At 36.8% G+C, this 17,958-nt stretch overlaps 1 protein-coding gene across 1 annotated transcript; it reads left to right on the top strand.

Moving 5' to 3' along the window:
- The first annotated feature begins 9,951 nt into the window (after positions 1-9,951).
- Positions 9,952-16,078, top strand: LOC308559014 (uncharacterized protein). The gene is made up of 6 exons (XM_081141153.1): positions 9,952-10,049; positions 11,345-11,477; positions 11,566-11,802; positions 13,774-13,848; positions 14,329-14,426; positions 15,374-16,078. The coding sequence occupies exons 5-6, from the start codon at positions 14,410-14,412 to the stop codon at positions 15,804-15,806; spliced, it is 450 nt and encodes a 149-aa protein (XP_080997279.1). The 5' UTR covers positions 9,952-10,049; positions 11,345-11,477; positions 11,566-11,802; positions 13,774-13,848; positions 14,329-14,409; the 3' UTR covers positions 15,807-16,078.
- The last annotated feature ends 1,880 nt before the right edge of the window (positions 16,079-17,958 follow it).

Here is a 17,958-nt window from a genome sequence, read left to right as displayed (position 1 = left end):
GGCCACCTGTATGTCCTCTTTGGAGAAGTATCTATTTAAGTCCTTTGCCCATTTTTTAATTGGATTGTTTGTCTTCCTTTTGTTAAATTGTATGAGTTCCTTATATATTTTATATATTAACACTTTACCAGATGGGTCGTTGGCAAATATGTTCTCCCATACAGTGGGCTCCCTTTTCATTTTGCTGATGGTTTCTTTTGCTGTGCAGAAGCTTTTTATTTTGATGCAGTCCCAGTTGTTTATTTTCTCCTTTGTTTCTCTTGCCCTAGGAGATGTATCAGTAAACATATTGCTACAAGAGATGTCTGAGATTTTCCTCCTTACATTTTCTTCTAGGGTTTTTATGGTTTCATGTCTCACATTTAAATCTTTTATCCATTTTGAATTTATTTTTTGCTCAATTAATATTTGACAAAGGTGGCAAGAACATACAATGGAGTAAAGACAACCTCTTCAATAAATGGTGTTGGGAAAATTGGACAGGTGCATGCAAAAAAAAAAAAGAAACTAGATCACCAACTTACACCATACACACACAAAAACAATAAACTCAAAATGGTTAATATACTTTTAAATTATGTTTTTATTTTAAAAATATTTTAAATTAAATTTATTGGGGTGACATTGGTTAATAAAATTAGATAGGTTTCAAGTGCACAATTCTATATACATCATCTGTATATTGCATTGTGCGCCCACCATCCAAAGCCAAATCTTCTTTCGTCACCATACAGGGTGTGGCAAAAGTAGATTTACAGTTGTTTGTATAGAAAATAATACAATAATTAATAAATAATAATACAAGAATAAACTCTTGTGGACTCACAACTGTAAACCTACTTTTGCCCCACCCTGTATATTGATCTCCTTTATTCTGAACTACAATATTATTCAATGAGTATAAAAAAAATAAAAAACAATGGAGAAAAATCTACATTAAGTTAAACAGATGTTCTTTCTAAAATGGTTAGTAGCCTATAAAACATTATTTGGTTCATATAGAATTTCTTTACCTAGGAAATTATTTTTAGGGTTTTCTTACAAGAAGTTCCTGAAATCTAATACAAATCAGCAGTTTATTAGTATTCAAAATTATATGATGGAAATTTAAGATGTAGGTAAACTTCAGGGGACAGTGCCACTTATTATCATGACATAAGCCTTTTTTGGAATGTAAATATGACTCTGAGTCCACTAACACCCAGCCCATTTGCTACATTTTTCTTAAATTTTTATATTAATTTCATTAGCTCTATACACTAGTGATACCATTTTAATTATATTAACAGTCATTTATTGACAATTCAATACATACTCAAATTTAGCGTCAATTTTAATCCTATCAAAAGGTAGAGAATAGTTACTTTTGCCATTTTATACATTAAAAACTGTGCTAAGAAAGTTTATATAGTCAGATGGGTACTGGATTTATTGGGGCAGTCACTTAGTAATTTATATAATGTCTGATCACTGGGTTGCACATCTGAAACTACTATAATATTGTATGTCAACTGTAATTGAAAAATAAAAAAAATATTTAAAGTAAAAAAAAAAATGTTACACAACTTGCATAAGGTCATAAAGAAGAACTAGAAGAGTAAAAAAATGAATCCAAGCAGTTTGGTCCCAGAGTCTGTATGCTTAATTACTACCTTACTACCTTCTATATCCACGTATTCTATGTACCTTGTCACATTTTTCTGGAATATTCCTGAATATTCTGTCGTCTTATTTTATAAAATCAAATTGTATTATTTTATTAATATTAGCTCAAAATTTATCTCTTTCACCATATCGCAATGCTCCGGGTTTTCTCTCATCTTTCCATTTGCATTATATGGCTTCAGAACTCTAGCATCAAGCAGCATCTACCTGCATGTCATATTCTTACCAATGAATCATTAAAGCTTCGTCAATTTGAATGTGCACTCTTAGTGGCATGGACCACTTTATATTTTTAAAGATTCTGAAGGCCTTAACCATAAAAAGGTTAATTGGAGTATGTTTTAATGAACAATTTCTGTTTATCAAAAGATACCATTAAGAGAACAGATAAGGGAAACCATAGTCTGAAAGAAAATATTTCCAACTTGTATAACTGACAAAAAGCTGTGTCTGTATTATATAAGAAATATAAAAACCAAGAAGAAAGAGACAAACAACTTAACAGTAAATTGAGTAAGACAAAATGGAGAACCCAGAAATATAACACACAAATATGCCAAACTGATTTTTACAAAAGTGAAAAAGTAACTCTTTGTAAGAAAAACAACTGCTTCAATAAATAGTCTTGGAAAAATTAGACATCCATATGAAAAAAACACTGAGCCTCTATTAACCTTAGAACTTCTTAATTCAAAATGGACCATGTACTTATATGTAAAAAATAAACTACTAAACTTTTAGACAAGAAAAACATAGGGGAAAATCATATAATTTTGAGTGAAAAAGAACTTGTGTAATGACTCTATATAAAGTTCAAAAGCATACAAACTATTTTTCAAAAAGTGCTATATTTAATTTATAAAAATATAATATAAAATACATTTATAAAAATGTACATAGGAATGATAAATTTCAAACATAGGCTAGGGTTATGTTTTCAGAAAAAAGTAGGGAGGAAAATAAAATTAGGGAGGTATACACAGTGGGCTTCAAATGAATATTTAATGCTTTTTAAACATTAAAATATGTGAAACAAGTTTGACAAAAATTTATAAGCATAAAACTAGTTGGTACGTACATATATGTTTACGATATTGTTTTTATAATTTTTCATCCTTTGCCATTACCACAATAAAAAAATTAAAATATCTAACAACAAATGTGATAAAGTAGTGAAAAAAAATAAAAAGAAATATTATAAATTGTAAATTTTTTAAAGGTAATTTTTTTTGGTGGGGGGAAAGAAAATGGAACCCTAGCACACTGGTGGTGGAAACACAGACTGGTGCAGCCACTGTGGAAAACAGTATGGAGGTTCCTCAAAAATTAAAAATTGACCTGTCATTTGACCCAGTGATCTCACTTCTGGGAATATATCCTAAGGAACCTGAAACACCAATAAGAAAGGATATATGCAGCCCTATGTTTATAGCAGCGCAGTTTACAAAAGCCAAGATCTGGAAGCAGCCCAAGTGCCCATCAGTAGGGGAGTGGATAAGAAGCTGTGGGACAGTCACACCGTGGAATACTACGCAGCTGTAAAGAGGAAGAATCTCGTACCCTTTGGGACAGTATGGATGGAGCTGGAAATTAAGAAACAATAGAAGTGCATGGAAAGAATGGAGAGAAGTGCATAGAAACCAATGGTAAGGGAATTAAAGGTGAACACTACTTCCAGAGAAGTGGAAGAAACTGTGGGTTATTAGAAGGTCACTAGCATGTCCTGACCATGCGGACAACAGTGGACTCAGAGCCCCAGGTCAGGAGAGGGATGGAAGAGAAATCCAGACGGCAGGGTTGGGAGGAAAGAGAAAGAAGGAGGTACGGACACTTGATGGAGACTTTCCTAAGGAAGTATCATGGTTAAAGAGTAAGAGATAAAGAATTGGAGAAAGAGATGATAGAGGCAGCTGTAAGACAGGAGGATCTCTCACCCTTTGCGACAGCATGGAGGGACCTGGAGAGTGTTATGCTGAGTGAAATAAGCCAGGCAGAGAAGAAAAAGTATCACATGACCTCTTATATGTGGAATCTAACCAACAAAATAAACTGATGAACAGAACAGGTGCAGAGGCATGGAGGCATGGGACAGACTGAGGGGTCTCGGAGGGAAAGGGGAGGAGAGGGATGGGAAGAGATTAACCAAAGAACTTGTATGCGTGAATGCATAGCCCGTGGACAATGGTGAGGTGAAGGCCTGGGGTGGGGTGGGGTGGGGGCTGGGTGGAGAGAGGTAAGGAGGGAGTGGGAATGGGGGACATCTGTAATACTGTCCATTTAAAAAGTAATCTTTAAAACTATTTATTGTTTTCATGCTTCTCCAAATCTATTACCAAACTAAAAAATTAAAAATGAGATTGAATGTAGAGTAATTTAAATGTCTTCTCGACTCATGCTAAAGCAGTATCACAGAGCTATTCAACATAACGTAATCAAATGTTTTTATTTAAAACTTTTATATATATATATATATATAAACAACTATTCACTTTGTGGTGGGGTGCATGACTGAGTACACCCTGGCAGAATTGTCTACACTCTGTCTACATGGAACAGAAGGCATTGGCAAAAAGTAACAATAATAATAGCCATAATAGAACACTTTAGAATAACTTAATTATATTAGACTTCACCAATTTATTTTAATGTTTGCTTTCAATTTTTTTAACTAGAAAAATAACGTTTTTTTTAACTAGAAAAAAATAACATATTTCCAGATAGTGGTTATTTTAATAATATGACAATTTAATTATGCTAAATGCTTATCTTTTTTAAAGTAATAATCAACATAATGTATACAAAATGGTTTCAGATAAAATCTTATTTTTATAACCACATTAACATCTTAACATGATGCCTACAGATAAATATTGTTTCTAATAAATATAAATAATTGGTGATTAATATGTATTTCATAAAAATCAAAGTATGATTTTTTTTTTCCTAGTGCATCTCCACGTTGATCAATTCAATGGGAATCTTTCGGTCACCCTCTTACTTTTCAACTGCAGTGACAAAATTGATCTTACCTTTGTGAGCTGTTCTGTCCCTCTGTCTTCCATTATTGCTGTCATCCTCTGCAGATCGTGTTCCATCTTCTTGGTTATCATTTCAACCTCTTGTTTTCAGTTTATCTTCCTTTAAATTTTTGAGTCTCTCCATCTCTCCATGATGAAACTCCTGGCCTGAGTTACCGTCTATATACTGAAGCTTTGGAACATTCCGCTTCTTACCACCCTGCCTGACACTGTCTTCTTATATCTTGAAGACACCAAGCTCATTTTTGCCTCGCTGCCTTCCCACTTGCTGCTCCACCTGCCTCACTTCGCTCAGATATTCTCTAAAATATCACCTCCTTGCAGAGGCCTTGCTGGCCTAGCACCTTTATGATAGCACCACCAAGAACACCCTTAACCTTGCTGCTTCAGTTCTTTTGTATTCCTTCACAGGTTTACTGTAGCTCCCATTTTGCTAGATATTTGCTTATTGGTCTGTCTAGAATGTTAGCCCCGGGATGGGAGGGAGAGTGTTGCCCTGCTCGCTAATGTTCCCAGGCCATGGCACACAATAAGTACTCAGTATGTGTTGAACGAATACTGTGGCACAGCAGAAAAATATGAACATTGGCGTCCGTAGGAAGATCTGGATCTGTTTCTTCATGCCTCTGTTAGCTTGGATAGGTTACCTATTTTCACACTTCGCACCTGCAACAGGGTTATTGTGAGTAATAAATGAAGTGATTCTTGCAAAAGTGCCAAGCAGAGTGCCTAGTTCCCAGCAGGCACATGGTAATCTTCATTCTTTCCTTTCTCTGAGTATACATTCTTCCCTGCCTCCTATTAACAGTCATTCCAAGAAATATGAGAAGGCTGTGGCTTACTTTCTCACTGAAAACATCTTCGCTTTGATTAATAGTGTAGTATGGCTCTCTCAACTACATGGTTTTATTTAATATTAATATAATATTAATAAGCTTATTAATGTTGCCAGTCTGTGCAAACATAAGGGTATAGCAAGGTTCCTCTGTCTGAAATAATCCAAGTTTTAAAAACTGACTTTAGAAATTGAGAGGGGAGAGAGAGAGAAAGAGAGAGAAACATCAATTTGTTGTTTCACTTATTTAGGGATAATAAATTCTTGTATGTGCCCTGACCGGGGATCAAACCCACAACCTTGGCTTATTAGGATGATGCTCTAACCAACTGAGCTACCTGGCTGAGGCCAATTTCTTAAATTGTCCTACTCCTTCCTTTTAAAGGCTTTTGTAGAGAACTCCAGGTGTTGATGCTGGTTTGCCAAGTAACAAACAAGGCTTCAGGTATAACATCCACACCCTTTAGAATTTGGAAAGACTAAACTAATATATTTATTCACCCTTCATTTTCTGAGACTAAAGATTTCTGATACTTTTAGCCCCTTTCACTCGCATATTTGTCCTGTCCTGGGAACCTTTTTTCTGCTTTGATATGTGTTTCTAGTGTTGTGTTGAGAGCTTCATGCAACTTTCCTGACATAGATGCCTTTTCTTGTATTTCATTCTCATATTTCATTCTCAAATGGAGGTGGGAAGACATGAGAGTATATCCGAAATAGTAGAGAAAAGTTAATTTTTTTATTTTTATAAATATGATCTTTTTCTATAGACCCACTCTGACTTTATTTTCTTTGAGATTGCCTCTTTTTGAAATAAAGAATGCCCCCCCCCCCCCGCTGGGTTATTTTCATGTCCCTATCTGACAGAGATTTGTGGGTAGCCTTTGGGCCCAAGCAGACTATTACTTTATTGTCTATTAAGTCACTTTCCCCTGATGGCAACAGGACCCTCAGGGCTTTTATCAAATACATATGGTGTGAGTTATGTTCCTTACTGTAAACTTATCCGATATTTTTCACTTCCTTTGACATTTCATGCAGAAACATAGCTCTCCACACATTGTTACTAGTATTTTGTTAAGTAACTTTTAATATAGTCTATTAAAAGTGATTTATAAACTAGGTCATATCATGAGATTTTACAATCCTTCCTGTTAGGACACAATCAATAGAAATATTTACATCCTAATTTTTCATTCTGGAGGCCTCTCACTGTGGTAGTGTAAAAGTTTTTCATAGAAATTAAAATTCATTTAAAGTAGGGAAACTCTTTAAAATGCTCAGAAAGGATATTAAAAGAAAATAACCCAAGAGAGATATTTTGCTATTATTAATAAAAAATAAAACATTAAATGAGATCGTAGAATTTCCTGACAACAGAGGAATTTTAGTATAAAAACTCTCCTTAAATTTATAGCACAATATAGTGTCTAAAGCACTTTCACAACCATTGTATCATTTAATTCTCAAGAAGCCCTAGAAGGCAGGTAGGAAAATTATTGACCTTACTTTGCAGCTGAAGAAATTGGGATTATGAAATGCTTAATTAGTTTTAAGTGCCACATGCTTACTAAAGAATTATTTATAGATACCCACCAAACAACAAAAATATTATCTGCAATCCTCCAAGCTGACTGTGCCTTCCTCTCCCACTCTTCTCAGGTATGACATTGAGTAGTTATCCGGCTCTGGCTAGCTATCCAGTAATTCTTGCGTTATATGGAACCTCCAGGGATTTGTAGACTCTCCTACCCCAAGGAATTGTTTAGCTAGTCATTCCCAGATGAATTAAAACTTTCACTCTCTGGCAATATCATTCAAAGAGCAGCTATAGATTCTTAAAACCCAAACCCTACTTCTACAGACTTGTCATTTAGGTTTGGTCATTCCTTCAGAGGACAGCCATGGGATTATGTTTTCTTTCCTGCTGATAATATACAATAATATATTCAGTGAATTATTTATTGAATGGAAAATCTAATACCTTTTAATCACTTCAAAGTTTAGGTTAGGAAATATATATATATATTCATCTCGTATCAATTTCATTGAGTCTCAGATATTAGCACTGGCCAGCTGGATCAGTTGGTTGGAGTGTTGCCCCATACACCAAAGCGTTGTGGGTTTGATTCCGGCCAGGGCACATACTTAGGCTGCAGGTTCAGTCCCTGGTAGGGGCTCATACAGGAGGCAACAAACTGATGCTTCTTTCTCACATCGATGTCTCTCTCAAATCAAATATATATATAATCTCCTCAGGAGAGGATTAAAAAAAAAAAAAAAGAAATAGAATCTCAGATATTAGTCCCAGCCCTACCACCAACATTGCTGGACTTCATTTTTCTCATGTCTACAATAAGGAATTTGACCCTTTCAATAATTATGGAAGTTTGCTGTTTCTAAATGTTTTAAAAACATTATATCATGGGTTACACATAATAAGTCTAAGAGGTAGATGATTTTATTAAAAATTGCACTTGACAGAAAAGAAAACTTAAATTTAGAGAGGTTATATACAACTCAACTAATAAATTGAGACCCAAGGCCAAATCCGATGTCTCTGAGATACAGGGTAGGGCAAAGGAAGGTTTACAGTTGTTCATATGGAAAATAGTACAATAATTAATAAATAATAATACAAGAATAAACTGTTTCACATACAACCTACTTTTGCCCCGTCTTGTATATTTCTAACTCTAAACTCTCAAATCTACTCAGGTCTGCAATTTTCCAACAATGCAATTATATAAAATATGACACCTTCTTCTATGTCTCTAGAAGTATTAGCTAATATAAAGGCAACAGATTACAGTACAGCTTAAAGTATTGACCAAGGATTTTTTAGTTTTCTTACGTGGTATCTTTGGAGCATGGTTTTAATTACATATGCAATTGGCTGGCAGCAACTGGACAAAACAGGTGAGCTCCCCAAGAACTGGAGAAAACATTCTGGTATAGAAAAATAACTTGATGCAATTCATAGTCTTGTTCAATGGGACATAAAAACTCTAAACATGTTTTTGCCGATCTTCCTGATAATGCTTATCTCAAAAAATAATTACTTGCTGTCAGAAGAATAAGCCTACAAGGTTAAAACACACGCACACACACACAAAACCCTCTGGGTCAAAAAAAATCGGTCATGTAAATATTTGTTTAAACAATTTTACAAATAGGTATTATTTGTTCAGGGTCATGTTACTCTACATTACGAGTAGGAGCTTGGGATTGGTTAAAGGGCTGGTAGTAAGAGCCAGCAAATCTTAAGGCTGAGGTAGGGTGTCGATATGTGTTCTGACTTGAGTCAGTGGGAATCAGAAATGTTACAGTTTAGCAGGTGTTCTGTCTGCATTTCCCTGAGAAAAATGCTGCAGCTAATTTTGTTTGTGTGTTTGAAGGTCTGTGTCCATAACCGATAGATATACCTTTCTGACAATCAGGGATGAAAGTCTAAAGATTATATAAAGATAGAAACTCAGAAATTACTAAAGGAGGTCCCCTATGAATTCGGTTTGAGACACCTCAGTAGGAGAGTGCAACGGAGGCTTAGCCACAGATATGCATGCTGGGTTTGTGTTATGAAAAAAGAACTTTAGCCTTCAATACATTGATTTAATGCCAGGCACAATCACCCTACTCAGCTTGTGGAAAGGAAAGTTTTGATCCAAGAGATGTGAAAAAGGTTTTTAAGAAGTTTAATGTAGTTGCTGTTTTCTATTAGGAGGCCAAGTTCAATTTTTAAACTGAGAGGAAAGGGGAAAAAGCAAAATTGTATTGTGTATTGATAACCTGCTATAGTTTAATTTACTCATAAAAAAAGTAATAGTAGGACCCTTCATCATCCACGTATAAAATGCACTCATTCCCAGAATTAGAGGTGCTAAAAATATCTGACAATTTTCAATTCAATGCAAAGATATATAGGAGACAAGGATATTCAATAATGGAAAGTGTGCTTTTTCCTTGAAAACATGCTTAGAATAAATAGCTGCATGACCTGAAATTGTTGTCCTTTAAAAATTTCCAATTTTAAATTTCCATAATACTTCAGAAGAAATAAGTTTAGTTTTCCTAAGGTTATGAAGCTACTGACATTAACATGAAGGCATAGTCTACAAATGATGCTCTTTTAAAAAAGGCAGACATTTGCAAAGTGTTGTTTTGCAAGAATCCTTGGGCTAAAGCTCAATGAAGTTGGCACCTCTCCTGCATTCCTTTAGGAGCTGGCAAGGAAGCCAAGAGGCAATGCTACACCTCTCTCCAGCGTGGCTTCCAGCTCCAGAAATAGTCATCAAGACCACACCCAGATCGCTTGTTCAGCCATGTAGAGAACTCGAAAAGAAAAAAGGAAAGACTGGCTCCCATATTATGCTTAAATGACCCAGAGAGTGGATTTGTGAATCCCCGCTTAAGTCGTATGTGGTGTTTATATGAACTTCAACCATTCCAGGTCAGGTGAGGCAAACCACCCCCAAACTGGATTTGCAGTTCTGACCCTTCCTTCCCAACAGGTAAAATCGGATTTTGTTTGTTTGTCTATTTGTTTTGTTTCCCTGCAGCAATGCCAAGAAAATCTAGGTAGAGAAAGTGGAGCGATTTAGATTGTGACTTCTCTGAGAAATTCGCCGGCTACCTAGATCCTCCCTAACGATATCATTGTTCTGCACACCTTCCTGCTTAAATAACACAGTATTAAATTTTTGGAAAGGAATTTGAATTCTTAACCATCTAGCTCTGTGGCGTTCAGTTACTAATCTCTTAAACCTCCATTTCTTCATCTAAAAGATGGAATTAATACTTTTGCCTGCCATGTTATTGGGAGAGTTAGATATTATACATGCCGAGTGCCTGATACAGTGCTGGACCCAGAAGAGAAACTCAGTAACTTGTAATTTTCTTTCTATTTTAGTCTCAGATTACTCAGAAAAATATACTCACAGGTTATTTATAATAATAATAGCTAATCTTTATTGAGCTCTTCATATAAGAAGGCGGGTGTATAGAAAACATGTTCTGTCTCATTTAATCTTTAACCATATTGCCTGAATATTTGATATTGTTATACCATTTTCCCCTATGTAAAAATCAGCACCTACCCAAGTCAAGTAATTGGCCCATGGTCAACTAGCTGAAAATGGATGAGTGGGAATTTAAATTCAAGTTTAACTTCAAATCCCATGTTATCTACCAGCAATAATCCTATAAGGGCTTTGTAGTTAAGCGGAACCCAAGGTATTTGCCAAACTACTCAATATGGTCCAGTCCCATATAATTACCAATATTCATCACCTAGCACAGCGACTTTCAACCTTTTTCATCTCATGGCACACATAAACTAATTACTAAAATCATGTGGCTCATCAAAAAATATATTGTTTTGCCAATCTGATCAAAAAAATAGGTCTAAGTTTGACTCATCCACACCTCATGACTATGGTGTTCGTGTTGGCTGGTGTGTTTTTTTTTTAATTTGACAGTCTAAGGGAAAAGAGGTCAGTGTCCCTGACTAAATAGTCAGGTATCGCATGTTTTAAAAATTCTTGCAGCACTCCAGCTGAAAATTGCTGACCTCGTGCGGCAGTCCAGGTTTCTGAGCCAGTTCTACCTGCATAGCAGGAAGGGTATTTTTGGCCTTACAGGCATCATTTTTTAGGATCCAGTTTGCAACTCAATCCTTGACATCCCACCTGCCTAGAAAGCCTTGAGGAGAGGAAATTCCACTAAAATTTAGTCTTCTCAAAAAAGCACAGAATCTTCTAAGCCCTTATCACGTGTCCACTGTCCTCATTTCTCTATCTCTATTTAGATCCTGCTCTGAATACTAAAGCTGCATTTCTCAAGGCTTGACTATGCCCTTGCTACAATCTGAGGAATCCCCCATGTAATCAGAATTTATGGGGATGACACTCAGGAACTGGAATTTAAACAGACTCACCCAGGTAATTCCTATCTATGTATAGTTTGCAATCACCACCTCAGATCCACAATTCTGTTGTCTGCCTAACATTGAACTTCCTCATTTCCTAGAGCCTCCCTCCACTGGGAGACTTCAGCAGTGACCTTTGGATTCTGGATCTAGGCACTCACCGGAATCAACCCCTAATTAGCAGCACACCTCTGAGTGATCTTCCATTCCTTCCACTCACCGCCGCTCTGGGCCAGGCCTGCCTTCCCCCCTCTCCGGACCTGTTGAAGCTGTGAGAGCCTCCGCAGGCCCCAATTTGAAACTCCCGCGTAACTCTTGATGCTCTTTTCCCTAACCCGGTCAACTTTTTCTTTTTAATTTTCCTCTTTCTCTTGTCATTTTAAGTTTCTATTCCCTCTGTGTGCCCCCCCCGCTCTCATTTTTAAAATTGATTGATTGATGAGAGACAGAGAGAGAGAGAATTGTTGTACCACTTATTCTGCATTCTTATATGTGCCTGACTGGGGATCGAACCCGCAACATCAGGGCACGGGGTCAATGCTCTAACACACTGAGATACCCGTCCAGGGCTCCCTCTGTCTTTTAAATCTATGCTTTATCCACCAGCAGTCGGGCTTTCAGAGTTTTGTGCTGCCCATTACCAAAAGAAACACATGATAACATTTTTACATTTCCACAAGGAAATTCACAACGATGATAGAAAATTTTCTTCATTCTCTGTCCCTCATTAATCACATGTAGGAGATGATATCAAACAGTGTGGTGAAGTGTAATATACCTATTTGGATTTTGATGTTATTTAACTTTTTGCTGTAAAAAACAGTTTATTTCTCAAAATGCAAGGGACAAAATCAACTTATGGGTATCTATTAGAACTTAAAAATAGAATAGACAAGAAATATCAGATTTTATTATACATATTAAAAGTATTATATAATGAGAATATGTTCATAAATATGTGTGTACATTTTTGAATGTTTGGGCATGATGGGAAAGTGTCTTAATTTTTAGTTGTGACCCTTGGTTATTTTTTTTTTAAATCGAAGCCATTTCTCTAAATTTCAGAGCATTAGAATGGTCTTAATGCATGCTGTGAGGTCAGAATGTCTAAGTAAAAGTTATTTCTCCAGGGAATTGGCCTTCTCTATTTTCTCTCCCAAATAAAGCATGTATGTTCTTTAGTCTCTACAAATCAGTCAGAGCTTAAACTCTTCATTCTGGTGGTGCTTTATCCAGTTTAATAGAAATATAAAATGTTGACACATACAGCATTTAATATACTACTTATTTAACTATCTTAGTCTCAATTTTGTCGACTGTAAAAATAGAGATAATCAAGGCTGAGTTTTTGTAAAGATTAAGTGAGATGTTACATAAAAGACTATGAATATATGTTTAGCACATAGGAAGCCATCAATAAATGTCAGCCACCATCATTATCATCATATTCAATGACATAAACCAGATACAGTTTTTAGCTCAGATCAGTGCACATAGGATAAAAGAAAGCAATCAACACTAAGATCTTGGCATCTAAAACTGCTGTAAATTTGTTCAAAGATTTTTTAGAAAGCCTGAGTCTTATAAAGCCTCAGAGGGAATTTCAAGGAAAGAAGATCTCTGTTTATGCTCTTAGCAAATTGTTTAAGGCTAATTAGATCTTGTGTGTCAGCCAAAACAAATATGGATTTCCCCAAGATCTAAAAACACATTACCCTATAAATTGAACATTTGAGGTGGTTCCTCTCACAACCAGGGAACAGAGAGGCAGAGGCAGACAGAGACAGAGACAGAGAGAGAACCAGAAGCCAGGAACCTTTTAAAACTTATTATTTTACTTCATTAAACTATTGTTATTTATCTGTTCATCTTTCTTCTCCATTCAACCTGTGCAGAAGGAAAGAGCCAGTCTACATTCGAAAGCACAAGTCAGTTTATTTCTTCAGCTACCACTGTGTCCATGTCTGTTTGTTATAAATTAACCTTTGTATTCAAAGTGCAATGAATCACCATCAGTGCAATTAAGTATATAGTAGTGGGTAGGGATTTAAAGAGCCACCTCCTCTCCACTACTCTGTTTTTTGCTGTGTTTTCTGGATGCATTGAGGCCTAGGAAAGTTTGATATTACTCCCACAGTCTGGCCTCTTGGAGACAGCATTATTTTTTTAAGAAGGTAATTCATACTGGTTAATGTTTAGAGAATTTAAGAGAAGTAGATTTCAATATTGTATACAAAAGCCAAGTTGACTGACAGCTTTTGATTGCCCAGTGGTAAGGCTTATTAACAGTTATCCCATTGTGTTCTCAGAAAGGCCATCAAACTGCCCAGGCTTGCCCGAATCCGTTGGGAATCTCCCTCAAAGGCTTCTATGGAATGAGGAAAGTAATTATTGTTTTACAAGTTTGCCTTGGTTTAATTAAATATTGGATGTGGAATTATGGTAAGGAGAGAAGGCAGAGTTGTAAGAAAGAAAGAGCTGAGAAAAATGTGCTAACTTGAGAAGTGGCAGAATATACCTCAATTCTATGAACTAAAAACAATTCTAACAGTGCTGTTCATATGTTTGTATGAAAGAACGCTGGGAAGCATAGCAGAGAGACACAGACAGATGCAGACATATAAACAAAGGGAAATATGGAAGATGGGCACAGATCATATGAGTCATAAAAGAACACATGGGGGATCACTGGTTTTAATATAATAGTGAGGGGAAAGTGATAAATATGGTTGATCTAGTACTCTAAGTAAATAGGTATTTTTTATTGATACTTGATAGCAAAAACCAATTACATAATTACAATTATGTTTTATATATATTTTTTAAATGAACAGTAGGATAACTATGTTTCTGAATTTCTGAAGGGTACTTGAGCGACCCAAGACTGTCCAGCTATAAATTACTAGTAGTGCCACCTGGTGTTTGGATGTTCACACTGCAGCTACATGTGGCATTTGTACAGGTAAGAGCCACTACACACTCCAGGGAAGGGCCTGAGCTGAATCTCTGAGCTAACCCGTGGGGACAACTGTGATGAAGTTATAAGGTCACATACAATAGAATGTACTTTATGGGGAAATTATTAAGTTTAAATGCTGCCACCTGGGATCCACAGCAATTTCTTTACCTCTTTCCTGGTCACTATGTTGAAATTACAAATAACTTTGGGTCACGACAATAGCTACCAGTTAAACAACCACAACTATAAACTTAGATTAGGACATAAAGATGTTCTAATCATGAATCTGAGATTCTTAGATATTAACCAATGTGTATTTTTTACCTATTCTTAGAATTATAAACTCAATCTGAAATTCCCTTAACACGGACATAGTTTTTTGTGTGCTGTATCTAGGGGGAAAAAAGGTGGAGAACAGAACATGACCATGTATTGTGATTCAATTTAATCTCAATGCAAAATAAATAAAAACAGTCAAAGGCTTAAAAATATCTCAGCTAATGAGATGATTAGTACCTCGTTTGAGTAAGTTAGCATCTTGTATTAGCCACTTGGGACGAGTGAGTCCCTTATTACACAGTGTGGGCGCTGTAGAACTAGAGAACATGGAAATACAGACAGTTCGTGTACAAGGAGCGAGAGAAATTTTTCCTCTTAGTCACATTACTTTTTCCTGTAAAATAGTCCCTAAATTTATTAGATATAGAGAACTGGAAATTTTCCAATTTTTCTACTCGTGAGGAGGGCTGGGCTAGAACACACAGCGCTCCTCGCAGACAGGGGCCACATGTTGCTGTTTCACTCTGTTACTCCTACGCATGGCAGTTGCCCTCCTATCGTCAGTCACGTGTAGAGCTTGCTTTAGGTCTGAAAGTGCCAGCTTGTTTTCTACTCCTGGGAGGATCACTGTCCAGCTGGAGGGATTATAAACAGCCTCTCCTATGTTGCAGAGTGAAGATGAGAACCCCAGGACCAGTGCACATAGCTAGAGGGCAGCGGCAGAGAGTGGCAGGCACAGCAGCAGATGCGCCTGTGAAGGCTGAGAACAGGAAGCCTCTTGACAGCAGGAGCAGCAGGAGCACCAGGACCACCAGGACCACCAGGACCACCAGGACCACCAGGAGCACCAGGAGAGCAGGAGCACCAGGAGCAGGAGGAGCAGCAGGAGCACCAGGAGCAGCAGGAGCACCAGGACCACCAGGAGCACCAGGAGCAGCAGGAGCAGCAGGAGCACCAGGACCACCAGGAGCACCAGGAGCAGCAGGAGCACCAGGACCACCAGGAGCACCAGGAGCAGCAGGAGCACCAGGACCACCAGGAGCAGGAGGAGCAGCAGAAGCACCAGGACCATCAGGCCAGGAAGCAGAAGCCAGAGGTGGTTAAGTACAAAGGCCTGTGGAGTGGCGCCTATAAGAACTCAGGAAGGTCTCAAAGAAGGGAAGTTAGGATGATTTACAAAGTGTGAACAACAAAGCCTTAATAGAAATAATAATTTGATGCTGGGTCATGGGAAGCATCTAGTGTTCCTGTGGCATCCTTACAGCGGGTGATAGAGAGGAATGATAACAAATGATGGAAAGGCAGAGACAGCTAATAACCCCCTTGTCAAGACTTAGCAAACTCAGGGGTTTCTGGTTTAAATCGAGTTAACATGAATGTGGTATGTTCTAATTTTATTATATTTTTTAATGTTTAATATATTGTAAGAATTTATAAACATATATAGGATATTTTCAATTATTGGGATTTTTTAACTTAAAAAGCATATGCACTTAAAAGATTTTAGCATATGCATGGAAAAGATTGTTATTTTCAAGTGAATATGTTCTTCTTATAAACCTCTGTGGAAAACTTTAAGGATTGAAAATTCAAATGCCCCAGCGGCTAGGCAGGCCGTGCAGAGAGGATAAAAATATTGGGACTGTAGAAAGAATGGCAAACCAAGGAGTCCATTCCCTGCTCAAGGTACTCACAGTGATTGGAAACAGTGGATTTCTACCCCTAAATCAGTGGCGATAACAAAAACCTACTGCTGACCAAACATAGCACAGCAGCCTGCTTGGCCTAGTGAGCCCCTAGTTCTGTGGCTCCAGCTCTGATCTTACTACCAGGTATTAAAGCCTGACTCGACCTGTTTGCTGAACACCGACCTAGTTGATCAGTAACGCTAACTGCCTTGTGGAGTGGCGTTGAGATAAATTGTTAACTTGAGCAGGAGGAAATAAAGTCAGAGTGTGGTTTGTGTTTGCAGGCAGTCCCATCCAAATGTAAGTTGAAATCGCAAACTCGTTTAGGAGAACTTATTTTGCATATGACACATTCAAATGCAGAACTGAGACTTCTCTAGTAGCCCATTAAAAAATTATAAAAAGAAAGATGAACATGGTATCTTCGATTCCATTAAGCATCCCCTAGCTGTAACCTTTTCATCCAACTACTATGTCATGGTTCAGTTGTAGCAGAAATAGCCATAAAAACTAAATGACCTCTCATTGTAATAGGGCACAATTTTTCCCATTTAATATATTACTTGGGAAAAAGAAAGATATAAATAAAATCTAAGTTATAAAATATGCCTTAAAAATCAACCTCTGATCAAATGGGCTGCACATTATGCATCAAAGAGCCATAGAAGGTCAAATTTAGAGAAGAAAGTTCCAGAAAGCAGAGCACTAGAAGCGGCAGCAGCAGCAAAGATGATATACTTTCATTTGATTTTATGCCCTTTGATTCCCTAGATAAGGACCCGTGGCAGTGAGTATCTCATGGCTCTACTTGGCCCTTGTGTGGCTGTTTAAGATTAGTTTAGAGCAGTGTCCTTAATTTAGAATACTTTGAGATGAACCATTATTATTGAACTTCTACAAAGATGATTGCACTCCTTTCCCCCACCCCACACCCCTGACATTGCAATACATAGCAGGGATTGCTTTTGTTTCACCATAATTTAAGTAGGAAAACTTGTACTGAATACTGCATGCTATTGAATTCTAGTGTGTATGTGCATCTTCTTTGGAGGGCATGTAGCACATTTAGCAATGTTGGTTTGTTTTTTATTACAGTATTGGCCTTGAAGGCTTAATTAATAAACATGATACAATTTCAGTGTAGCAAAGAGTGACTGTCTCTTTCCACAACTGTGTCAGATCAGAAAACATTGTACTTGCCATAGTTTTACAGATGTAGTTAATTACTCAGAGTTCAACTAGGCCCATGCTAATAGAATTTTGTTATCAAAGAAATGTTCTATATCTGCACTGTCTAATACAGTAGCCCTTAGCCACATGGCAATACTCAACACTTAAATGTGGCTAGTCTGAAATATGGAATTTAAATTTCATTTAATTTTAATTAAACTTAAATTTAAAAAGCCACAGAACTAGACTAAAAGCATCTTGAGGGATAAGCCCTTGTCCATCCCATTTATTTGTTGCATAATAAGTGCCTGAGGCATATGGATGACATTATATCAGTGAATTACGGAAAAATTGTCACTCACTTCATTATCCCCTAAAGTACTGATCTTTCAGTTGTA

The sequence above is a fragment of the Miniopterus schreibersii genome (genome assembly GCF_964146895.1).
Source record: "Miniopterus schreibersii genome assembly, chromosome: 6".
In the NCBI taxonomy this organism is placed as follows: domain Eukaryota; kingdom Metazoa; phylum Chordata; class Mammalia; order Chiroptera; family Miniopteridae; genus Miniopterus; species Miniopterus schreibersii.
This window is presented reverse-complemented; position numbering and strand designations above follow the sequence as displayed.